The sequence below is a fragment of the Panicum virgatum genome, chromosome 1K (genome assembly GCF_016808335.1).
Source record: "Panicum virgatum strain AP13 chromosome 1K, P.virgatum_v5, whole genome shotgun sequence".
NCBI classification, from domain to species: Eukaryota; Viridiplantae; Streptophyta; class Magnoliopsida; order Poales; family Poaceae; genus Panicum; species Panicum virgatum.
The window spans coordinates 55522825-55546110 of NC_053136.1; the positions used below are offsets into that span (position 1 = coordinate 55522825).

The following is a 23286-nucleotide window of genomic DNA, read 5'->3' on the forward strand; positions in this document are numbered from 1 at the left end:
CCTCCGCGCAGGCCGACGTGAACTCAACAAACTTATCGGCAGCGCTCGCCGCAGCAGCGGGGTCGATGTCTCTCGAATCCCCGTATTCCTCGCTGTTGTCCTGTAGCTGCACCACCGGGATCACGCTGCCCGTCGCCACCTGCGCCGTCACCGTCGGCACCGGCATCGCCGCCACGACACCCTCATCCTGGCCCTCTGCGGGCACTGAGATGTGGGCTTCCTCCACCATCGGCGCCCTCTATGCCGACTCCTCCGTGACTCCCTCGACCCCAGCCCCCGGGGGCCCGGGGACGAGGGTCTCCGCCTCCGCTTGGCTGGCGGGGCGCTCCTGCGCACCCCCACCAGATCCTTCCTCTGCGACCAGCCGGGCGGCGCTATCCGCGCCGCTCCGACCGACCTCGGCCTCGACGTCCGGCCAGGCGGCGTCATCTGCGCCGCCCCGGCCGACCTCCCCCGCAGCGTCAGCCGGAGTGGCTGCCCCAATGCCACTCTGGCCGGCATCACCCCCGTTCCCCGGCGCTCGAGCCTGTTGGGCCGCCTGGGCCCCTCGAGCCATGGCCTCCCGCAGCTTCGCGGCCTCCGCCACGATGTCCATGACGGGCGGGGCCTGCGGCGCCGAGTGGGGCGTGGCGCGCGCCCCGGTCTTGAGGGCTTTCGTCGGTGCGAGCGGGCTTGCGTCCTTGGCAACGGCCTCGGAGCTGGAAATTGGGGAAGGGAGGCCAAGGTTAGCAAGATTGGGGGAGTGATCAAATGAACACAAGAAACAAAACCAAAAACACTTACCCAGACCGGGCACTAATGCTGCGTTTGCCCGTAGCCGCTCTTTCGGGCCCACGGCACACCGACGCCCCTCGACGCCTGACCCGAGGGTGCCACCATCGGGGCAGGCTGAGGCCTCGAGGCCGTCTGCGCGGATGTCTCCGCGCTCGCCGCGGACCCATCGCCGCCCGTCGACACCGTGGGCGCGGGAACCCCCTCGCTCGTCGCTGGCATGCGCGACCCCCGCTCTGCCGCGGGCGCAGACGATCCTCCACCCATGGCCGGCATGGGTGACCCTCGTCCCGCTACCGGCGTGGACGACCTTCGCTCCATCCCCGTGAGGGGCGGGTCTGCCAATGACTCTGGTGCGGGCCTCGCCTCATGCGGTGTCGCGGGCGCGTCCTCGTCGCCGGCCTCTTGATAGACTGGCGGGGAATCTGCACTTGTTGCCGCCTCGCCACCACCCGGAAGGTGGGTCTCGGCATCCGAGGCGTCCTCCTCCTCGTCCGTGGACTCGGGCGTGGCAGGCCGTGGCTTCCCCTCCGCCCGAGCGATTTTGCACGTCTTGTCGTGCTTTGCCTTCCTCTTCCTCTTCCTCTCAGCGGCAGCCTCCGCCGCCTCCTTCCGCTTCTTCACCACCTCCGCGTGAAGACTGTTGATCTCACGTTCCTCCGGGATCGGAGGCCTCGAGGGGTGGCACCTGCGGCTCACCCCCTGCAAGACGCAATCAAATCGGAGTCAGGAAACAGGAAGGAGAAAGGAACAACATGAATCGACAACGGATCAAAATCGAGACTTACCAAGGAAAGGAACCCCGGCTCGGGACGCATCTTGATCTCCCAGAGATCGTTTGTGTCGTTGGGGAACTCCGCCACCGCATTCCTTGCCCTCCGGGTAGCGATGCCTCGAGGAAGCAGTACCATCGACGTCCTCGACCCCGAGGCCGAAACCCCGGGGGTGAGGCCGAAGATCGGCAGGCTTCTCTCCGTCAGAGGAATCACCCTCTGCCGGTGGAAGTTTGCGATGACGGCAACCGCCGTCAACCCCTTCCTCGCCAGGTGCACCAGCACCTCGGTGAGGACCTCGAGCCTGGTTTGGCGCGCTGGGGGCGACACCCCCAGTCCCACTGGGCTGGTCTCTCCTGAAGCACCTTGTTGGTGAAGGCCGGGAGATTGTTGCCGAAATTACGCAGGTAGAACCACCCACGAGTCCACCCGGCGTTGTTGGTGGTCGTCTTGTTCAGGATATACAAGTTCTTCTGGCTCGGGCGCAGATGGAGCATCAAGCCTCCGGCGCGCGCGAACCGCTTCGGCTGCCCCCTCACATTTTCGACGAAGAGCTCGCCGCGGAAGAGGTGGATCCACAGATCCCAATGGGCTTCGATTCCCAAGTATCCCTCGCAGACGGCGACGAATACCGCCGCCTGCGAGATGGAATTGGGGCCGAAGTTGTGCAGCTCCGCTTCATAGTACTCGCACAAGGCCCGCATGAACCTGCTGACGGGGACGCTGAACCCCCGCTCGTGCAGACGCACGAGGCTCATGGTGTAGCCTTCAGGGGGGTTCGGCTCGGTCTCCTCCGGCCGCGGGGTAATCCACGCCGGCCGCTGCGAGCTGACATTCATCGGTAGCAGCCGGTCGGCCGCCAGCTGCTCCAGGACCGCCTCCGTGGCGGTGGACTTCCCCCACAGCACCGGCTCCCGGATATCCGACATGGCTTTGAACTACGGGAGGCGTGGGAAGGCAAGCTTTGTGGCGCCTAAGGTACGCTCTCGCTCTCTCCTTCTTCTTCCTCTCGCTCTTGGCTGTGGGCTCAGGATGCAGGGGAGGCGAAGAAGGCAAGGGAGGAAGGCAAATGGCCAGGTGAGCCCAAACAGTCCGTCCTCTCTCGCTTTTATTTCACCACAGCGCGCGGATACGCCGCCACGGCCCGAATCCGCCGCATTCAATGCGGTAGATTTTGCCGTCGCTGACGAATGGGTCCCACGACTGTGGAGTCTCCCACGCGTGCACTCAGCAATAATTACGGCGCGGTAATCAACGGGCGCGGCGCGGCTGTTGCAATGTTCCGTCCGTTAGCCGCCGCCCACGCCGCTTCGTCTACCCGAGGTAGTCGCCTGAAAAGGCGAGCCCACACCACACCGCACGAATTGGGCCACATCGCCCACGACCAGCGGACGACCCGCGCACATGACTAGCGACTCCGTGCCGCTTGCGAACCGTGACGGAATATTCCTTTCGTGGGCTCTTCACCCTCGAGGGAGTCTTATTCCGAGGCCTTACTGATCAGGGGTTCGAAGCCTGGCCCGTCGAGGGTCCGACAGGCGCCCCAGATCGCCAGAGTCAGGGACTGCATGGACGTCCCGTACAAGCTACCCTCGAACGCGGAGTTCGAGATGTCCTGCGCAGTGTTCAAGGCCAGTCGAGGGTGCCTAGCAGGGGGATCCCATTGAGGGAGAGCATCGAGCCCTCGGACCCTATCGAATGGGTCCGAGCCCCACCTAGCGAACCTTTGCGAGTGCTTTATGTGATGTGTCCATGGACCACGAGCCGACCCTTATCGAACGGGGCACGGACGTCCACTTGAACTACCCGATAACAGCTCACCGAAGCAGCCACAGCTCGCAGTCCGGGCATGGGTAGCATGGTACGCTTCACCCCTCCTACCTGCGGAAGGGCGACGAGGGCCGTAACCAAAGTCGAGGGTTCCCTGAACGTCTTTACGTAGGCCAGGGCTCGGGGGCTCCTCGCACGCCGCGGCTCAGGCCGCACCCTCGAATAGGTCGACGACCGTCGATTGTGAAGTTCCGTGTGTCTAACCAAAACCCCTACTATTGACGCACGTCTGCCTGATGGTTAAGCTAGATACTGGGTCACTGTGCCAGCACTGAAAATGCCGAGTGTGACTGAAAGAGTGCCGATGTCGGCTGAAAAAGACGCTGGACGGCCGCCCCAGTGAAGCAACCAAGCGGGGCGACGTTTATAGCCCTTGGACGATTGCAAACACTCCTCCAAGGCCTCGGGGGCTACACCCACGGGTGCGCTGACGCGCCCCCATGGAGGAAACTTCACGCATTCAAGGACCGAAATCTCCTGCAGGGGTGGCACCCACCCATACACTTTCGGTCATCCTCTCCGCGAAGGAGAAGGAGACTTCATTGCTCTTTACAAACAAAGATTACAAAGGGCTGCCGGCTTAAAGCCGTCAAAAAGTACAAACGCGTTGCCACCTGCGTGGCAATTTTCCCTGTCTTGGGGAGGAGCGAGCGATGAAGAAAAGCACCGAGCCCCTGGCTGGCACGACGGACAGGCTGCTAGGGATGTGAGGAACAGCCCCCAGACCGCATGGGTCCAGCGGGATGCTCTCCTCGCAAACTTTCTTCTAGCATCTCCTCCACCGAAGACCATGCGGGGGGTCGAGCTGGCGGATAGCACCCTCCGCACCATCTCCTCGAGAACAACCTTGTTGCCAGGAGGGACGATGCGAAGAACAGCCACCAAACTTGGCACCAACACCATGGTCAGGCGTCTCCACCCCCTTCATGCTAGGGGACATTGCAGAAGCAGGACCCCACGGGCCCAATGCTCTTCTGCTAGTCCCACTGAGGCTGAGGGATGGTGCGCACACCCTCTCCGGCTTTCCCCCGCCGCTCGCAAGCATTCTTCTAGCACCGAAGCCTAAAAAAGCCAGGCCACTCCATCTGGGGACCGGTCGTGAAAGGCAAAGGAAAACATTACGAGACTTAGGCGATGCTAGAAGTAGGAGCAGGGAAGTTGGAGAGGAAAGGGAACCCCACGACCCCTATTTATAGCTGCGTCGGGCACCAAACTTCAAGCCTGTCGAAGGGTGAAGGCTTGGACCGCCTGTGACGGCGCGGACCTCCACGAGCGAAATATACCCTCGGTCACCGTGCCAAGACGCGACGCGACAAAGCAAAGCTGAGCCCTTGGACGCTGAGCGGCGCAGCATCGGTGCTGGCCGACTGCCCTCGAACGGCGCACCGCGAGGCGACCCGGGGAAGCAGGGCCGAGACCCTGAGCACGGGACAGCGTGGCAAACGCACCGGCTGCAGAGCAGCAGGAGCCATCGTGGCCCTGGCCCGCTCGGCACGCTGACGCGTCTTGTCCCCGGAACAAAACAAGAAGGGCACGCGCCTCAAAGTACTTTCCCCACAGGCGCACTACACCGACCGACGAGCTGTCACATCCGTTGGGCCGGCACCCAGGTGCGCCTGGCGGGTGCACAGCACCGATCGATCACATCAAGGGGTAAAATCGTCGAAATACCCTTTGGCCGAATCCCATGACTCGACCAAAACCTCGGGGGCTACTGTCGGGTACCACGGTTAGGAACACCCTAATTGGGGTACTAAGATCACCCTAAAAACGCAAAACACAAATTAGGCAACTGGCCCCACGACCTCCTTCCAATCTGGAAGAAAGGAAATGACTCAAAGATGCCCAGCATGCGGCCCATTCGCACCCCTCTCGGACCCGCGGGGCGATCTCGGCGTCGCTCGAGGGCTTCCGTCGAGACCCTCGACTGCGCCCCGCATTTCCGCCTCGCTCGAGGGTAGCGAATCTACCCTCGAGCGGGCAAAACATCTCCGCCTCACTCGAGGGAAGTGAACCTACCCTCGAGCAGGCAACTCATCTCCGTCTCGCTCGAGGCCACCCCTCGGCGTAAAGGACAAACGGTCCTGCCGCTCACCCGCCCGTCGTACGGAGGCATTAAATGCCAACCACTCCTCCACAGCACCCGGGACAAGCAACGTCAGGCTGTCATCCCCCACAGTGGCTGTGATCGGAGTCCCGTCCGCCAACTCTGGTCACTGCTCCGCCATCCCGAACGCTGTGGCAGCACTGTGGGACCTGCGACGCGGGACGAGACGCGCTCGACACAGTTCCCATTACTATTCTGCTAACTCCGACTGTCCGAACTCTACCTCACCACACGTATGGCCCCGGGCCTGCCTCCTGCTCGGGAAGGGGTCCGGTGTCGCCACGTGCCCCTCAAAGAGGGACGCCCAACACTAGCAGCCGGAGGCCCGGACCTCCCTCCTCTAGGGGACCGGGACCTCCACGTGGTTCCCGGACCTCCTTCGTGCACACGCCAGCACTACGTCCCGGGGGGTCCGGGACCGCCACGCACCCTGCTACCGCTGGTGCACGTATATATGCAAGACCCTGACCTGCAGGGCCCACGGAACGCCACCACGCCTCATCTTCGAGGACTGTACACCCTACGGCGACGACCACGCCACCTGCTGGGGCTGGCAGGACGCCGGCGCGATCTCCGCAAGACCAAGGACGATATCCAGGACGACTGCCACGCCCGACGCCATGCCCCACAGTGTACTTCTTACAGTATTCGACCACTGCACCCCCGCGATTCGAGGGAAAACGACGACTTCCACGTTCCCCTGCGCATGTACACCGTCCCTCTTGTGACTATAAAAAGAGGAGGCAGGTTTCCTTTAAGGGGGATGTTAGCTACCATCGCCACCTTGGACGTCGCGATCATCCTCACACGAGCACAACGCTCAGCACCCAATATTGGCATTTGCCTCAATCGACTTCTCCCCTAGCAGAGACCTGGGAGCTTTTCTCCTTCTCTCGCCTTGCATGTACCCCCTACTACAGACACCTCCGGTGCAAGATAATACAGTGCCCTCGCACACCCCCTTGCTGGACGTACGGCCCCGCGGCCGGAACTAGAATAAACCCGTGCGTTACTGTGTTGCCTCTTGCATCAACATCTGGGACGAGGAAACACGCAGCATTTACTAGTTGGGATCCGGACCCCTCGGGTCGGGACACCGACACTTTGTTTGTTTCCCAAGATTTTTTTTAAGTCCCTGTCACATCAAAAAGAATTTTACTATTTTGAAGTATCAAATAAATTATGTTTATAAATTTTTTTGACAGCTGAGTGCTAATTCGTGAGACAAATCTAATGAGCATAATTAATCCATGATTTGGTATAGTGATATTATAGTAACCATCCACTAATTATGAATTAATATATTTCATTAGATTCGTCTCGTAATTTAGACTCAGTATTCTACAATTAATTTTATAATTTATCTTTATTTAATACTTGTAAATATTAAGATTCTCTTTGATGTGACACACACTCAAATTTTGCTCAGAACCAAACAACGACTCGAGTCTGAAAGCGTCAGCAGATGGTCGTCGCAATACTGACAAGATACATCACCCTGGTCCCTGGGGATGAAGTGATTTGCGATCTATTCCCTGGTCTACTCTCCACAAATAAAAAATCCCTGGGCAAGAGAATATTTCATTCTTTGAAGTGATTTGCGATCTATTCGGACACAAAGTTTCAATTCATTGAAACTCAACGGCAACCATACATAGACAGAGGCACATTGAGTCACAAACAATATGAGGACAGATTTTTGCTCAGGAAAGAAAAAACATCGCAAATGGAGAGCCACATGTGTTGTGTGACTTGTCCAGATCTCGTTGGCGGCGCCAGGAGCCACCACCACATCCTGCGCCGGACACCTCCGCGCCACTCAGTCCCCACGCCAGAGCGACAGACAGTAGGATCCCTGGCAGCACCATGGCCATCTCCACCGCCTGCAGCATCCGCCTCCACGCCGCCCCTCCCGCTGGCCGCCGCGGCAGCGCCGTCGCCTCCGCCGTGCGGTTCGACAGGCGCTCGGCCGTCCTGCTCCTGCTGTCCGCGGCGGCGCCGGCTGCGGCAGCTCCTCCGGCGGACGCTGCGGGCATCGGGCTCTTCGGCATCCGCAAGAAGCTGGAGCGGGCGGAGGAGGCCGCGGCAGAGGCCGTGCGGGAGGTGGAGGAGGCTGCGGTGGAGGCCGCGGCGGTCGGAGGGGAGGCAGTGAAGGATGCGGTGGTAGAGGCGGAGAAGGAGGCGGTCGAGGTTGCAGGTGAGGGCCTGCAGCTGGTGGCCGGCGCGGAGCTCGCCGGGGACGGTCTGGTGCAGGCCGCGGTGGTCGCCGGCGCCGAGGCGCTCGGGGTTGTCGTGGGCGTGTCCGTGGTCAATGGCATCCTCAAGCCCGAAGCTTGAGAATGTGGGTGTTGGGCCTTGTAGTTTAGGCCCAATGAAGCGTTTGGGCCTAGTGTTTCCTTCCAGTAATGCTGTAATTTGCTCACGATTTTATGATGTAAATAAGAGTGCGGAGGGCAGTAGATGATACTTTGCCACACCTATTCCTGCATTCCCCTTCTTCAAACCAGATATTGGAGTGGCTCAGAGTATGTGCTGAGTATCATGCTAATAAGTGGCATCATTTTAAATCAGAAAGATTCAACAATAGCATGGATGCCCTTCTCCCCCTATGGGATACGGGGAAAGGATTGATGAACACCTGTTCCCTCAAGTTTGACTCCAAACCCAGCGGTAATTCACGATGCCATCCTAATGAAGAATTTTATATTGGCAACTCTCTAAGAGTGCTATGAAAATATTTAGAGTTTTTTTCGGTTTGGAGGGGATCAATCCTATCCAATCCCTTTCAATCCCATTGTGCAGAGGATTAACTGAATAAGCTCTTAATTGATTATTGAAATGGTTCTTCTTAGGGCACTTTTTTTTCTTTTCTTTTCTTTTTATTTTTGGCCTCGCGTGAGAAATACCGTACTGCTAATAGTGAGTGACCAGTTGGATGAGTTTTTTTTCTTCTTTTTGAATCGGTTGTACGTATATGGGATATATTTTTTGTCTCGTGTTTGTTTGTCCAGAAGATCCCTCCGGCCCCCATTGGAAGGGAAGAGATAACGTGGGCCCAACCGGAAGGACTAGACAATTCGGCCCCGAAAATATATCAGAAACTATAGCAAATGAAAAACAAGGAAAACAGGGGACTAAAACGAAACACACACCCTGCCGTTTTCGAATGGCCACGGCCGTCCTCCGCCGCCCACTCCTCGCAGCGCCCCTTCCCGCCGCCGCCGGCGCTGCCGGACCCTCCCGGTTCCATATCCGGAGACGTCGGTCCCAGCATCCTGTTCTCGCCGTGTCTTCCGACTCCTCCAAGCCCGTAGCCTCCACATCGTCCTCTTCTGCCGGCGGCGACAACCCCGACGAGGAGCCGCCTGTCCGGCCGCTCCTCCAGGAACTCGCGGTAAGACGACGTCCTCATCTAACCTTTTTCGTATCTGAATCTTCAAAATTTCTGCTTTTGAATTGTTTCCATGCGCTGTCTGATTGCAGGACTGCTTAGTTCTTCCGCCCAAGTTCCTCTCTCAGCTCCCCCGTGACCTTCGTCGCGACGTAAGCGGCTACTTTGGCTCATCATTTAGTTTCAGCAAAAGGCAAAATGACAAAATCCATTGAGAATTTTATGCTCGACTGGAAATATGACTGTTAGCACAGAAAGAATTCAGTAGATTGCCATTGTATCATAACAGTTAGTTACACTGTAATGCTAATATCTAGTAGAAAGTATGCTTGCTCAATCTGTTTCAACAACCTGTTTTCCTTTCTTGAAGCTCAATGATGCCGCGTTTGATCTCTCCAATGGGCCAGTTCTTGATGAGGTGTGCACTAAAAAACTCAGTAAATTGGATGTGCTGAAGCTTTTTAGTGTGACCACACTAACAATGCTTATATAATCATTTCTGCTGAGAGATAGTGTGGCCAAGAAGTTGGTGATCTGCTCCTGAACCTGGCAAAAGCATGGGAGTTGGCTGATACATCAACATCAAATAACCTTGCCAAGCAGCTGCCATCAATGGAGCCCTACTTGACGCGCAGCGCTAAATCAGGCATGAACTGCATCCATATGATGTCACTCGTCAAAACTCGCATTCGATGCAATTTGCTGCCTTGATTGAAGGTTGTGTCCCTTGTTATTTGCTTTACATAGTGTAGCATTTGGCAAGCGGCTGGTGTCAGCTGGAAGGAGATTTCAGTCAATGGGGCAGTATGGCCAGGGAGGACTCAAGAAGGTTACTCACTTGCTCACACTCTTACCATGCTTCTATTAGTTATGGTAGGTCTCCTTATTCGTGGCTAACTACCTGATGACTGGGATCAAATATCGAATTGGTTCCACAGATTCTTTTCCTTTTTTTTTCTTTTTTTTGTTGTAAAAAATTGATTCCCACACCACATGACAACCATATGTACAAAGCGGATGTATTAACAACAGATCTTACATCTGAATATTTTTTTTCCCTTGGAATCATCCTGTCATGGTGCCTCAGCAAACATTATTTATTTTCTTGTGTTATTGCTAACATACCCTGTATCAAACACTGTCAAAGATTGAACCATGACTCCAACAGGCATGTGAAAAATGTAATATTCATCTCTAGTACTTCTGTAGATTGCTGAAACAATGATCAAGAATGGTAAGCTACTATCAACACGCCCAGTAGTTCAATCTGATGTTCAGGCTATGAAAGAAAAACGAAAGCTGAAGGTAAGAACCTCAATAAACTTTTAATAACCCTCACGTGACCTTCGAGCATAGCTTAATTATAACCGCTTGCTCTGGCTAGTTTGGAGAACTCGAGTTCGAACTGACAGCTGAGAAGGCCAATATTGGTGCTGCAGTAGGAGCGGTTTTCGGGTAACATTCTGACTAGCCCAGCATTTCTTGCCCAGCATTTCTTATGCTGAAAGTACAACTGGGAGTTCACTAGAGTTATATTGGTAACTTTTCATGTATACCTGTGAAGCCAGTTGGATGATAGGTGGTTCGATATAATATTAATGTTTCTCTTTCATGTGGTGATGTATTATATGATGACATGCTTATCTGTCAAAGATTCTCCTAAGTTATCTGAAGTTAGTCAACACCATTTGTAAAATGGATTGTTCAGTTGCATCCCTGATTTTGGACACACGCACATCACACAACAATATTTTTTTATCTATTTTGTTCTTACCAAATTATCTAAAGAACTCAGACCCACATACTTTGCATTATCATTGGAACGACCTACTGGCTTGTTTAGTGAATCTCCCATATTAGAAAGTAAATCACATCTGACATTTGTTTATTATTTGTCCAGATTTATCTCATGGCAACTAGCACAAGGCGTGCAAGGCATTCCGGACAGTACGATGCAGTACGCAAATGACAATGCTTTGCAGCTGGCCAAGGTAAAGAAAAAAATAGCAACCTGCTGACTACAAGTTCGTTGAGATTTTCGGTTCTATTCGACCCTCCAGCTAACTTTTCCCATAACATTTTCTTTAACACAGTCGCTCAAGGTCGCGCTTCTTGTTCTTGGCTACACTTCTACCGGCCTATCCTTATTTGCAGCTCTGGGGCTGCTGTTGCTAGCCCAGCAGATAAACTCCGAGAACAAGTCAGAGTAGCTGGCTTTTTTTTTTTGAAATTATGGATGCCTTTGTATGCTCGAATACGGCAATGTTCATAACATTCTGGCACGTGACACTGGACCGTGCATGTATCAATCTATTCAATTTTCTGTACACAAAAAGCAAATTCAGTTATTGTGAGTTCGAATACTCGGTGGCAAACAAGCCAAGCCAGCTTGGGACTGACTTCGCAGGCACTCTTCATCTAAGGGTCAGGCCAATAGAATAGGACTAAACATGGCAGGAGGCCCGAGTATGTTTTTAATCCGCTTGGATCTTTTTGTTTGGAATTTGGGAGCAAAATTGCTCCATCGAATCTCGGACTGATCTAGTCCTGCTAATGGGTTGGAACCCGCACCATATCCAACCCCACCCAAAATTAACATATTTAGATACCCAACCCCACCCAACCCAATTAGTTAATTTCTCAACTCTAACCAACCCGCCCCATTATAAGCGGGTAACTCATAAAAACCCATGTGTTCTACTATACAAAGGAATTTAGTGGTTCTACACTTAACGTGGGGACCACATATATGTCTAGCCACGCTACTTTGCACAGAGTATCTGTCAGTCATATTGACTCATCTCTAAAAATTTCAGTCAATTTCGATAAAATTTTATAGTGTGAACGCGAGGTTTTAATTCCAGGGTCCGGCTCTTGATGTGGAGCCCACGTGTAGTTCTAGCCACGCTACTTTGCACAGAGTAGCTGTCAGTCGTACTGAGTCATCTCCAACAAATTCCAGTCAATTTCGATAAAATTTTATAGTGTGAACGCGAGATTTTAATTCTAGGGTCCGGCTCTTGATGTGGAGCCCACGTGTAGTTCTAGCCACGCTGCTTTGCACAGAGTAGCTGCCAGTCGTACTGAGTCATCTCCAACAAATTTCAGCCAATTTTGATAAAATTTTATAGTGTGAACGCGAGGTTTTAATTCTAGGGTCCGGCTCTTGATGTGGAGCCCACGTGTAGTTCTAGCCACGCTGCTTTGCACAGAGTAGCTGCCAGTCGTACTGAGTCATCTCCAACAAATTTCAGTCAATTTCGATAAAATTTTATAGTGCGAACGCGAGGTTTTAATTCCAGGGTCCGGCTCTTCATGTGGGGCCCACAGGTAGTTCTAGCCACACTGCTTTGCACAAAATAGCTGTCAGTCATACTGAGTCATCTCCAACAAAATTCAGTCAATTTCGATAAAATTTTCTAATATAAACACGTTGTTTTAATTTCAGAGTCCAGCTCTCACGTGGGACCCACATTTATATATAGTTATACTATTTTGTAAAAAATATCCATTTCAACCCACCCCAACCCTCCTCAACCCGCATTTATATAGAACCCGCCCCGACCCACCAAACACACTCCATTTCAAAACCCACCCCATAAAATCCATTTCAACCCAACCCATTAGCAGGCGTAGACTGATCTGTCTCTGGCGCGGCTACGTCCGAATTATTTGGAAAGCCCAGATCCAGGCGGGCCCGGCCCAGTTCACCCTCCACTGCTCCGCCGGCCCGGCCGCTCTTCTTCTCCCCTCCCTATATCCCCGGTGACCTCACCAGTCACAGCCACATCCTCCTCCGCTGCGCCTCTCCAGTCTTCATTGCTCCACCCATCGCATCTACCTCCCAAACCCCAAACCCCCACAGAAGGAAGCAATGGCTTCCTCCACCCAGGGTCAGGTCATCACCTGCAAAGGTAACCTGATTGATCTTGTCGTGCTCTAGGTTTTTCGCATCAGCGGTGGTAGTGTGTGCCAGTGTTGTTTGCTGTTACTGCAATGTTTGTTTCATTTGATCTGGCGTGGGGGATCTAACGGCTGGTGCGTTTGTGCAGCGGCGGTGGCGTACGAGCCGAACAAGCCGCTCGTGATCGAGGACGTGCAGGTGGCGCTGCCGCAGGCCGGCGAGGTCCGCATCAAGATCCTCTCCACCGCGCTCTGCCACACGGACCACTACACCTGGAGTGGAAAGGTTTGTCTTCGTCCCCCGCAATTCACACTCGCATGGGTTATTTTCTTCCAATCTAGGGTTACTGGAATTCTGTTTACTGTTCATTCACGCTGGTAGGAGTGGTAACCATAGTGGCAAACTGGCAATTCTGAAATAATGTTATAAAATATAGAGATCAATTTTAGAGCATGTTGTAAAGACCTTTTTTACCCTACTTTTACTGCAACTGAGAGGGAAAAAGATTATTTTCCAGAATGCCAAACCGGATCAGTGTTGAATTGATGCATGCTGCTCTATTCTAGGAGATTTGTGATCATGTCAACTGTATTAATAACTATTTGCTATGCAGGACCCTGAGGGTCTCTTCCCCTGCATTCTTGGCCACGAAGCTGCTGGGTAAGCATACTGATATTTTTCAGATTCATACACAACTATGTATAAATAGTTGGGATGTGATGGGCATCTTTTCCTTTTTCTTATGTCAATAGAGTTGTTGAAAGTGTCGGTGAAGGAGTAACTGATGTGCAGCCTGGGGATCATGTCATTCCTTGTTACCAAGCTGAATGCAAGGAATGCAAGTTTTGTAAGAGCGGAAAGACCAACCTCTGCGGTAAGGTTCGAAGTGCCACAGGGGCCGGTGTCATGATGAATGATCTCAAGAGCAGGTTCTCAGTAAATGGAAAGCCCATTTACCATTTCATGGGAACATCAACATTCAGCCAATACACTGTCGTGCATGATGTAAGTGTTGCAAAGATCAACCCACAGGCACCTCTAGATAAAGTCTGCCTGCTTGGCTGTGGTGTTCCTACCGGTATGTTCTTGTATCCTAATAATGGCTAATTCAAGCTACATATTTATCCATTCACACACTGCAAAGTTTTGAGGATTCCTTGATCCGCTCAGGATAGTTTCCGTCACACAGGTTGTTTAGCTTCATGCTAAGTAACTTTGCATGCAGTTATATATTTGTGTTCATCAATGTCATGCTGTTATGGCAAGTGGGCCGGCCACAGGCCTAGGCCCACAAGTACTGCGCGTGAACAGTACCGCGGGTACTGTAGCGCCACCATAGGTTAGGGTTTAGGGTGAGTCTAGAGATTAGATTACTTAAGGGTCAAGTTTGTTAGGCGCCTTGTCTATAAAAGGCTGCTATGAGTTCTAGGGTTAGGCAAGCAGAAAATAGATTAAAGAAGCAGCTCAGAGCCTCAGAGCCTCCAGAGGGAGGGCGAGTTAGCCGATCTATCTTGCTGTTCTAGTATCGATAATCAGTCCACATCAACTTGGTATTCAGAGCTTTTGATCCTGCGACATTTGCTTCCGCCGCCGCCGCCAAAATTCCTACCCAATCCCACCCAGATTGCATCTGTACGCCCCTCCTCAGATTGCATCTACTCATCGACAAGCCATGGAAACAACCACTGCAGTCCCCAAGATCCGCATTCCGACCTTCGATGGCAGTACCGATCCACTTCTCTGGTTGCACCGCTGCAACCAATGCTTGGACGCGTGGGAGACACCGGAGTTCCTGAAAGTACGGACTGTTTCTTTCAAGATGACAGGCCCAGCACTACGGTGGTTCGACGAGATCGAGAGGACCATCGGCGTACCTACATGGCCGGAGTTCACTGGCGCGGTCCGCCGACGATTTGCTTCGGCTCCGACATATGCACCCCTGCCGGCTGAATTCAATGGGGTGTCGCTGCCGGCGTCTTCATCTCCCACCATCGCCGAGATCCTCGCCAAGATCGACTCCTTCTGCGCATCTTCTCCAGCATACACTGCGGCCACAACAATAGGGGTGGCTGCCGCTACATCTCCTCCATCGACGGCCACAACATCAGCAACACCAGCTGCGCCGCTGGCTTCGCCTCCTGGACCGCCGCCGGCCGCGCCGTCTCCGCCTGCACAGGTGGCGCCCACGCCGTCGGCGCCAGCCCCATCTCCACTGAGGGCCCTGACGGTGATGCCTCCGCCGTTGCCCGCCCCGGCGACACCAGTTGCGCCGGCCGCCGCTGTCGATCCGCTCGTGGGACGGGATCAGTAGCCCCTGCCCGTCCTGGATCCGTCGCCACCATCCCATCGCCGTCAGTCGAAGCTTTCCACGTCAGCGCGCATCCTCATCAGCAGGGTCTCCGCCCGTCGCGGATCTGGCTGCTCCACCTGTTGAGGTGTCGTCCGCGCTCCTCCTAGGGCCGGCTGTCGCGGTTTCCGTCCTCCATCGCGATGGATCCGTCTCCGCCCGCCGCCCCCCATCCGCGGCTGTCCGCCTTGTCCGCGGCCGCCTGCGCGCCGTCCGCGTCGTTGGCGACCCACACGCTGTCCGCGTGGGCGGCCGCGTGTGCCTCCGCCCATACGTGGCCGCCCACGCGTCCGCGCGCGCCTTCGGGCATCCACGGCCGTCCATCCACCTGCTGCCGCCCATCGGAGGTTCTCCAGCGCCACGAGCGGCCTCGGCTTTGGCGTCTCCATTGCCTGCCATGCCCCGGCGACCCAGTCCCCGCCAGCGCCTGCGGCCGTGCCCACCGCTGCGAGCGCGGCCCTGTCTTCAGCTTCCACGGGCGTGCCTCCTTGCTGTTGGCTTTGGCACCTCACCTGCTCCCTTCGTCGCCCGCGTCGGCATCCTCCCCAGGCATTCAGCACGCCTGGGCCACAGACGCTTCGCCGTCCCCACCAGGTGCCCCGTCTTCCGTCGGCCATCAACAGCCATGGCTGCCCCTACACCAGGCGCGGCACATCGAGACCTTGCAGGCGAGCAAGCAGCTGCAGGTGCAGGTGCTGGCCACGCTCGACGCCGCCAAGACGTAGTGGTACCACCACCACTTTATGCTCGGCTACATCTACTACACCGACCTTGCCAGGCCCGAGCACGGCACGCAGCCGACCAACGCCGCCGACACTGTGAACGGCGTCGTGTTCTGCAATGCGCTCGCCGGGCAATTCTTCTTCGGCTGGCTCGGCAACAGGCTTAGCCGCAACAGCGTCTACGGCGGGACGCTGCTGCACATGGCCATCTGCGCCCTCGCGTCGAGCTCACATTCAGGAGCATGCCCACCGGCGTCATTCAACTGCTCCTCATCAGCAACATTGGCTCCAGCCTGAAGTCATCCTGTCTGCGCCAAGTTCGTCAACTCCAGCTCGAGGACGAGCTATCTTCGAGGGGTGGAGAAGTGTTATGGCAAGTGGGCCGGCCACAGGCCTAGGCCCACAAGGACTGCGCGTGAACAGTACCGCGGGTACTGTAGCGCCGCCATAGGTTAGGGTTTAGGGTGAGTCTAGAGATTAGATTATTTAAGGGTCAAGTTTGTTAGGCGCCTTGTCTATAAAAGACTGCTATGAGTCCTAGGGTTAGGCAAGCAGAAAATAGATCAAAGAAGCAGCTCAGAGCCTCCAGAGGGAGGGTGAGTTAGCCGATCTATCCTGCTGTTCTAGTATCGATAATCAGTCCACATCACATGCTGCATATTTTTATTACTAGCGATTCATTTTTTTCTTCTTCCTTGTTAACACCTGAAATGCAATAGTTAGCATAGTTTTTTTTTCTTAATGTACTTTTCGTCAAGTTAACCCTGATTTTGATCTCAAACAGAAACTCACATGCCATTTGTGTCTGATGATGCAAATCCCTGTTCTTATTCTGTGAAATGGATTAATTATAAATAATCATAACGTTGTTACATTGTTTGAATTACTGGCAACATATTTAGCACTTTCACATACTTTTCAGTATACTAAATTTTTCCCAGTAATAATAAATATTTAGTTTGTCTGTATTAACAAAGTACACTCATCCAGGTCTTGGAGCAGTGTGGAATACTGCAAAGGTTGAAGCTGGCTCTATTGTTGCTGTTTTTGGCCTTGGCACAGTTGGACTTGCAGTAAGTTTCTCTTGTTGGTTCATGCCTAAAAATCTGAGTTGGTGAATAGGATTTTGTCTTCTGAGCTTTCCATTTTAGGTTGCTGAGGGTGCAAAAGCAGCTGGTGCTTCTCGGATTATTGGCGTTGACATTGATAGTAAAAAATTTGACGTTGGTATGGTTTATTCTTGTGATAATTATCATCATACCTTTTTTATCCTCTCATATTGTTTTTTATCAACTACCAACTGGTGAAATGAGCAATTCAAATTCCATTGATATTCGAGTGTTTTCTCATGTGCAACTTGTGGAATCTATTATTAAATTCTGTTGTTTTGATACAAATGGGGAGTGCCCACCTTTGTCTAATGTGGAATAGAGAATCTCGGTTATGTTTTGTGGTGCTATATTCAATAATTTCTGCCATGTAAACAGTAATATCTATCACTAGTCAATAGAAGTTTGAAGACATTTTGTTCATAAAGTGCAGATAAACTTTGATTCATTGTCGTCTACAGATACTGAATCTTACAGGATTTGTGAGTTCTGATAGAAAGACACACATTGATTCTGAGCCTGATTTTCATTGTCTTATGTTGCATTCCCAATTGTCAAAGGTGCATGCTGGGACATTTGTCAATTGCCAAAACAATCCACGAGTGCAAATGTATTCTTTCAAAGTTTGAACTTGATGTGCTGTACTAGTTACCTAGATTATTGATCACATTACTTTTCAGTAAAGGGTATACAGTTACTTGTGCTGGTTGAACTATCATTTATATAGACTATGTATTCATTAAACCAGTTGTCTATACCTACCAAACAGGTGTCTTATACTTGCTACTTCCACTGTGCCTGTTGCAGCAAAGAACTTTGGAGTTACAGAATTCGTGAACCCAAAAGACCATGACAAACCGATACAACAGGTCTTAATTGATCTTACAGATGGTGGCGTGGATTACAGTTTTGAATGCATTGGAAATGTATCTGTTATGAGGGCTGCACTGGAATGCTGCCACAAGGTAAGCATTTTCGTTGCAATATCTGATTTTTTTTTTGTTTATCAGCCATTTGAAGTGAAATATCCTTTTTTCCCCCTCACTGATCTAAGTTTTGTGCGCACATCTGTAGGGCTGGGGAACCTCTGTCATTGTTGGTGTGGCTGCTTCTGGCCAGGAGATTTCCACACGGCCATTCCAGCTTGTGACTGGCCGTGTCTGGAAGGGAACAGCTTTCGGCGGCTTCAAGAGCCGAACCCAGGTCCCATGGCTTGTTGAGAAGTACTTGAAAAAGGTATTACACCCAGGGTTTCTAATCCCGACCGGACCGGCCTAACCGCCGGGCTCCGGTACCGGTTTACCGGTCCGGTTAGGCCGGATACCGGTCGGAACCGGACAAAAGGAAGTTTGAATTTGTTTGAATTCAAAACTCGCAGGTCAAACGGTACGGACCGGTATACCGGTCGGACGGTCCGGTTTACCGGCCGGTTTGACCGGTATACCGGTGATGTGGGAGGGGTAGCCCGAACCGGTAAACCGGTCGGTTACACCGGTATACCGGACGGTTATACCGGTAAACCGGCCGGTTGGACCGGTATACCGGTTTGTTTTCCAGCGCTTCAAAAATAGATCCCGGTGTAAAATAAAAGAAAATTTCGGCATGAGCTATGCACATTTTAATGTAAATGACCATACCAAAGCAACAAGTTATAATCATACATACAAATACAATAGTAATAAGCGTGCATACAAATACAGAGTCATACATCTAGACATATGAAACGAAAGTTCAACGTAGAAATGGGAAGACCCCCATTTGGGACGCGGTTTGGTATTCGGCGTTGGACATCAAAGCGATACCTCGCACTCTAAGCAGCTCAGCCTTGTAGTGTTGCCAAGTTTGGCCCGTCCACGCCGATGTTGTCTGCCATTCCTGAACTAACATAGTGTAAAAATGGGGGTCTTCCCATTCGTACACCCATCTCGTCGGTGGCTGCATGCTGATGTCAGGAATGGGATAGTGAAAAGAGTGCCTCGAATCGCTGTAGGAGGAAGAAGAGTGCTGTGGACTATCATAGTCCGTTGGTCCACCTGTTCTCCTCTGCGATTGCGGTGCTCCATGGTCGGTGTCCTGAGTAGCATGTGTGAACTGAGTCTCCCCTGCAATCAACCATATTTCATAATTAGTAGTCAATAGTCAGAAATATGTGTCTATTTGTATGTGCAATGTATACCTGTGAAACGAACACTACGAGCACGACCACTACCACCAGCAGCAGCATCAGCACCACTACCACCACCACCAGCATCAGGCCCAGCACCGTCACCATCATCACCATCATCACCATCATCGGCCGAGCTGCTATCCTCGGACTCCTGATATGGAGGACTACGCTCACTTTTGCCATCATCAGTCTCGGTGTCGCTGCTCACTGGTTTTGCTGTTCCTTTGCCTTTTCGACGCTTCGGGTCACCCTTCTTAGGTCCTTTCTGCAACTTTCTCTTCCCTAGGTGAGTGTCACCTATATTTGTACGTGCCCAATCGCTGATGGAATCATTCCCCGTAGCCTCACGTAGATCTGACTCGTTTATTTGATCTCTGACAATATGGGACGGGAGAGGGATGTCGCCGTCATCATCATCCTCGTCCAGAACTGGAGCCCGGTTAGATCTACCATATTCCATCCATTCCCGCACCGGATTTTTCTCATCATAGAAAGAAAGATGGGCTAGCTGGTCAATGAAATCACCTTCTTCACGCATCAGTGGCCCGGAGACCTCCTCAAGTCGGAGACGAAGATTGTAGTTGACATAAACAAGCTTATTAAGTTTCTTGTGCGACAACCGATTGCGAACCTTTGTATGCAGCAAGGCAAAAGTACTCCAGTTCCGCTCGCATCCACTGGACGAACAACATTGTGAAACAAGCCTCATGGCAAGGTACTGCAGTTTTGGAGTACTTGATCCGAACATCATCCACCAGGACGCTGCATGTGCAACCGAGTATGTAAGCAATATTTTCGAATAGAGAAAATAACAATTTCATACGGAATAACTCTTACATGGGGATGTCTTTGTGTCCATCGCCATCCGCATTGCCATATCACTGCTATACTCGCCAATTTTCTGCCGAAACACGTCAAACTCCTGCAATGCCTGGACGGCGCTCTGGAGATCCGTCATGCGCTGAAATGTATCCTTAAGTCCACGAAACATTTGTTGAGTTGGATCCATCGTATATGCATACCTCGGATTTAGGACAGCAGCTGCAAAATATAAATCACTTCAAATAAGCATTATTTCAATAGAGTTTAAAAATAGACGACTGATGTGTGCTTACCTGGACCCACATACGTGCCTATGAACACATCACGCAACCTCTCGTCCACCACCTCAACATACTCTTTCAGTGTGGAAACATTTGTTCCAAAGAAAGACTTCAGCTCCTGTTTCATAGTCTGGTAGGCCATCACGACTTCGCACATGTTCGGCTTCTTGTCCTGATCAGCGAAGCGAAGGAACTTGTATATTGGTTGAACCGTGTCGATGATATATTTCAATGCATCCCACCACTCCATACTTGAAAAACTTGCATGAGTAAATCTACCATCTTCGGTATTCGCCCATTTGCTGTGTTGGAACTCAGTAGATGCCATCCACTGCATGAAACGATCACGTTTCCGATAGATGCTCTCTAGGAACATGTAGTTGGTTCCAAATCGAGTGGCATTCCACTTGACCAACTCACCACCGATTGCGTTCCTCATCATTGTATTCAACTGACCATGATTGTGTAACCAATTTGAAATTCGCTTGCACTGCTTGATGATAACACCATGTTCAGGCCTTCGAGCTATATCCTTCAACATCAAATTGACGGTGTGTGCTAGACACGGTGTCCAAACTATGTGGTCATACACGTCACTTAGTAGTTCGTTGCATGCTTTTTTGTAATTCGAGCCGTTGTCGGTGACTACATGCACGACATTCTCCGGTCCAATCTCTTCCACCACCTTTTGAATCTCCTGCAATGGAAGACAGATTGTTTAGTAACATGTCAAAACATACACCATGCGAATGAAACATGTTTAGGGACTACCTTGAACAAATATGCAGCATCTTGAGTTCTTCCGGTCGCATCAATAGACTTATGGAACCACATGACCCCATTGCAATATATCAAAAAGTTGATGACACTCATCCTCGTCGGACCAGTCCATGAATCACACATCAACGTGACGCCAAATAAGGGCCAGTCTTTCTGAAACTTTACGTACCTTGTCTTCAAGTCTTGCTCGTTCTGATCAAGGTACTTGCCATCAATATCCCGTCCAGTGGGTGATGCGATACCTTCACCTGCAAACCATATGAAAATCATGAGATACAAGGATGTACGCTCATAGGTATCATTGCAATGAAAGAAAACTTACCCCACTTTTGTGTCTCCCTGACCGCACTGATAAAGTATGGACTGTCAGCCTGTCTTCCAGGAACTCCTGCAATATGGAAAAACTTTGACCAAGCTTTACCAATAGCTTCCTTTGCGTTCTTACCCTTCTGCGTCCAGGAGCCTGTATCAATCCTTGGTTGCATCATTCCTCTTCTCCCACCAGCTGCCAAGTTATAGTCCTCCACCACAGGACTTTCCCTCTGCGAAGTGGACCTTCCAAACATCCTCTGCATAACATTCCCCCTCGTCGAACCACTACCTCCTCCACGCTCATATGCACCTCCTCTCTGTTCCACCCCCCGTCGGAACTCTGCTTCCGCTCTTGATAGATCCATGGCACGCTGCACCTGAGCTTCCTCATCTTCTTCATCACCGGGATAGTTTCCCTCCGCTGCAGCCTTCTCCCGTCTCAACCTCTCTCGAGCCCGGTCAGCAGTTGCCTTCTTTGCCCTATCCAACTCACGCTGAAAGAAGTCCCGCACATCAGGTGGCACATTCCTGCAATGGACCACCTCCGCCCCGCGCCCAGCCAAATGTTGTTTCAATCTAGTCGCACCACCTCCTCCTTTCTGCGTACGACAATAGTTGCATCGCCATCCGGGATAAAGATTTTCCCCGTGTTCCCATACAACATCTCTGCTTGCCATTGTCTATCTGCATACATGGACAACAAAAATATATCATCTAATATTCTAACTCCTAAGTCATAGTGTCTAAAATCATCTAAATACACCTAAATCCTAAAACATTCTAAATCCTAAAACATCCTAAATCCTAAATCTTACCTACATTCTAAATATACCTAAGTCATACATCTAAATCCTAAAAAAAATCATCTAAAATCATCTAGGGAAAAAAACCTCACCTGCCGGCGGCTTACCGCCGCTCGTGGCGGTTTACCGCCTAGCCGGGCCGGTAAACCGGCCTCCGAGGGCGGCTAACCGGTGGATCCGGTGGCGCCACGGCTTACCGGTGCGGGGGCCGGTTAGCCGCTCTCAGGAGCCGGCTGGCCGGGTCAGGGCGGCGGACGGCGTATGCGGGCGGCGGACAGGGCTTCCTAGGGGGCGAGAGGAGCGGACGAGTGGCTGGTGAGGCTGCGGGATGGTTGTGGATAGGTTAAATACGCTGTGCCGCGCGATGGGCCTTAATGGGCCGTCGTTTTTTTTCTTTTTCTTTTTTGATTTAACTTCTAAATTCCGCAAACCATACTAAATGAACGAATTTTTGAGAAAATTTTACACCATTAGATTCATCACACCTTGAAATATTTTTAGGAATTTTTTGGGAATTTTTCATTTTTTTGAATTCAAATTCAAAATTTGAATTTGGACCGGTTGGGAACCGGTCGGAACCGGAACCGGTCCGGACCGGTTTGACCGGTAACCGGTCAAACCGGACCGGTTCCCAACGGTAAGGTTAACCATGATTACACCACACTGAAGTCCTTAACACCTGCTGGATCAAGTGCTGGATGAGTTTTTTGTTCTGCTGTCACCAAAATTTTACAATGCTATCTGCAGGAAATCAAGGTGGACGAGTACATTACCCACAACATGAACCTAGCTGACATCAATGAGGCGTTCCACCTGCTGCATGAAGGTGGGTGCCTGCGCTGCGTGCTGAAAGTGCAGGATTGAGTTTCTAAGCGAAGCAGTTTGCATCATGTTGGGTTGTAATCTAGATTGTGTCGTTGGTACTAGAACTCTTTTGCCTCGTTTGGCCTGGAACCTGGATACCCTCTGAACCCACTGTTACAATAATAAGTTCTGTTGGATGCCCTGGTGATGGTACATGTGAGTCAACAATGTGTGCTGCATTGTAGACTTGTATCGCGGTTGTGCTGTTTCTGAAATAATTTTTGCGTGTCAATTTTCTTTACATTGATAATTGATTTTTATTCAGCGTTGCTCATTTCGTCTATGGACAATGTGAAATGTAAA

General features: G+C 51.8%; 3 protein-coding genes across 3 annotated transcripts; all 3 read left to right on the forward strand.

The window, feature by feature from the left end:
* Positions 1–2471: 2471 nt before the first annotated feature.
* LOC120656534 lies at positions 2472–7818 on the forward strand. Its single transcript, XM_039934653.1, has 3 exons — positions 2472–2522; positions 7242–7327; positions 7413–7818. Exons 1-3 carry the CDS (start codon positions 2472–2474, stop codon positions 7816–7818), a joined length of 543 nt encoding a protein of 180 aa, XP_039790587.1.
* Positions 7819–8584: 766 nt separating this feature from the next.
* LOC120646219 lies at positions 8585–11235 on the forward strand. The gene is made up of 9 exons (XM_039922895.1): positions 8585–8875; positions 8965–9024; positions 9243–9290; positions 9386–9518; positions 9625–9701; positions 10082–10177; positions 10257–10327; positions 10773–10863; positions 10966–11235. Exons 1-9 carry the CDS (start codon positions 8648–8650, stop codon positions 11080–11082), a joined length of 921 nt encoding a protein of 306 aa, XP_039778829.1. The 5' UTR covers positions 8585–8647; the 3' UTR covers positions 11083–11235.
* Positions 11236–12614: 1379 nt separating this feature from the next.
* LOC120646207 (alcohol dehydrogenase class-3) lies at positions 12615–23255 on the forward strand. Its single transcript, XM_039922889.1, has 9 exons — positions 12615–12786; positions 12925–13061; positions 13390–13436; positions 13529–13854; positions 16836–16918; positions 16997–17072; positions 17762–17919; positions 18029–18190; positions 22867–23255. The coding sequence occupies exons 1-9, from the start codon at positions 12747–12749 to the stop codon at positions 22981–22983; spliced, it is 1146 nt and encodes a 381-aa protein (XP_039778823.1). The 5' UTR covers positions 12615–12746; the 3' UTR covers positions 22984–23255.
* The last annotated feature ends 31 nt before the right edge of the window (positions 23256–23286 follow it).

Excerpts from the sequence above, each read along its gene's own strand:
- LOC120656534 (XM_039934653.1), top strand. The coding sequence starts at position 2,472 with ATGGCTTTGAACTACGGGAGGCGTGGGAAGGCAAGCTTTGTGGCGCCT. Across the intron at positions 2,523-7,241 it reads CAAGCTTTGTGGCGCCTAAG|ATCTCGTTGGCGGCGCCAGG; the intron begins GTACGCTCTCGC and ends TGACTTGTCCAG. Across the intron at positions 7,328-7,412 it reads CCACGCCAGAGCGACAGACA|CGCCGTCGCCTCCGCCGTGC; the intron begins GTAGGATCCCTG and ends CCGCCGCGGCAG.
- LOC120646219 (XM_039922895.1), top strand. The coding sequence starts at position 8,648 with ATGGCCACGGCCGTCCTCCGCCGCCCACTCCTCGCAGCGCCCCTTCCC. Across the intron at positions 9,291-9,385 it reads ATGGGCCAGTTCTTGATGAG|TGTGGCCAAGAAGTTGGTGA; the intron begins GTGTGCACTAAA and ends GCTGAGAGATAG. Across the intron at positions 9,519-9,624 it reads GACGCGCAGCGCTAAATCAG|CATTTGGCAAGCGGCTGGTG; the intron begins GCATGAACTGCA and ends TACATAGTGTAG.
- LOC120646207 (XM_039922889.1), top strand. The coding sequence starts at position 12,747 with ATGGCTTCCTCCACCCAGGGTCAGGTCATCACCTGCAAAG. Across the intron at positions 13,437-13,528 it reads CTTGGCCACGAAGCTGCTGG|AGTTGTTGAAAGTGTCGGTG; the intron begins GTAAGCATACTG and ends TTATGTCAATAG. Across the intron at positions 17,920-18,028 it reads CACTGGAATGCTGCCACAAG|GGCTGGGGAACCTCTGTCAT; the intron begins GTAAGCATTTTC and ends GCACATCTGTAG.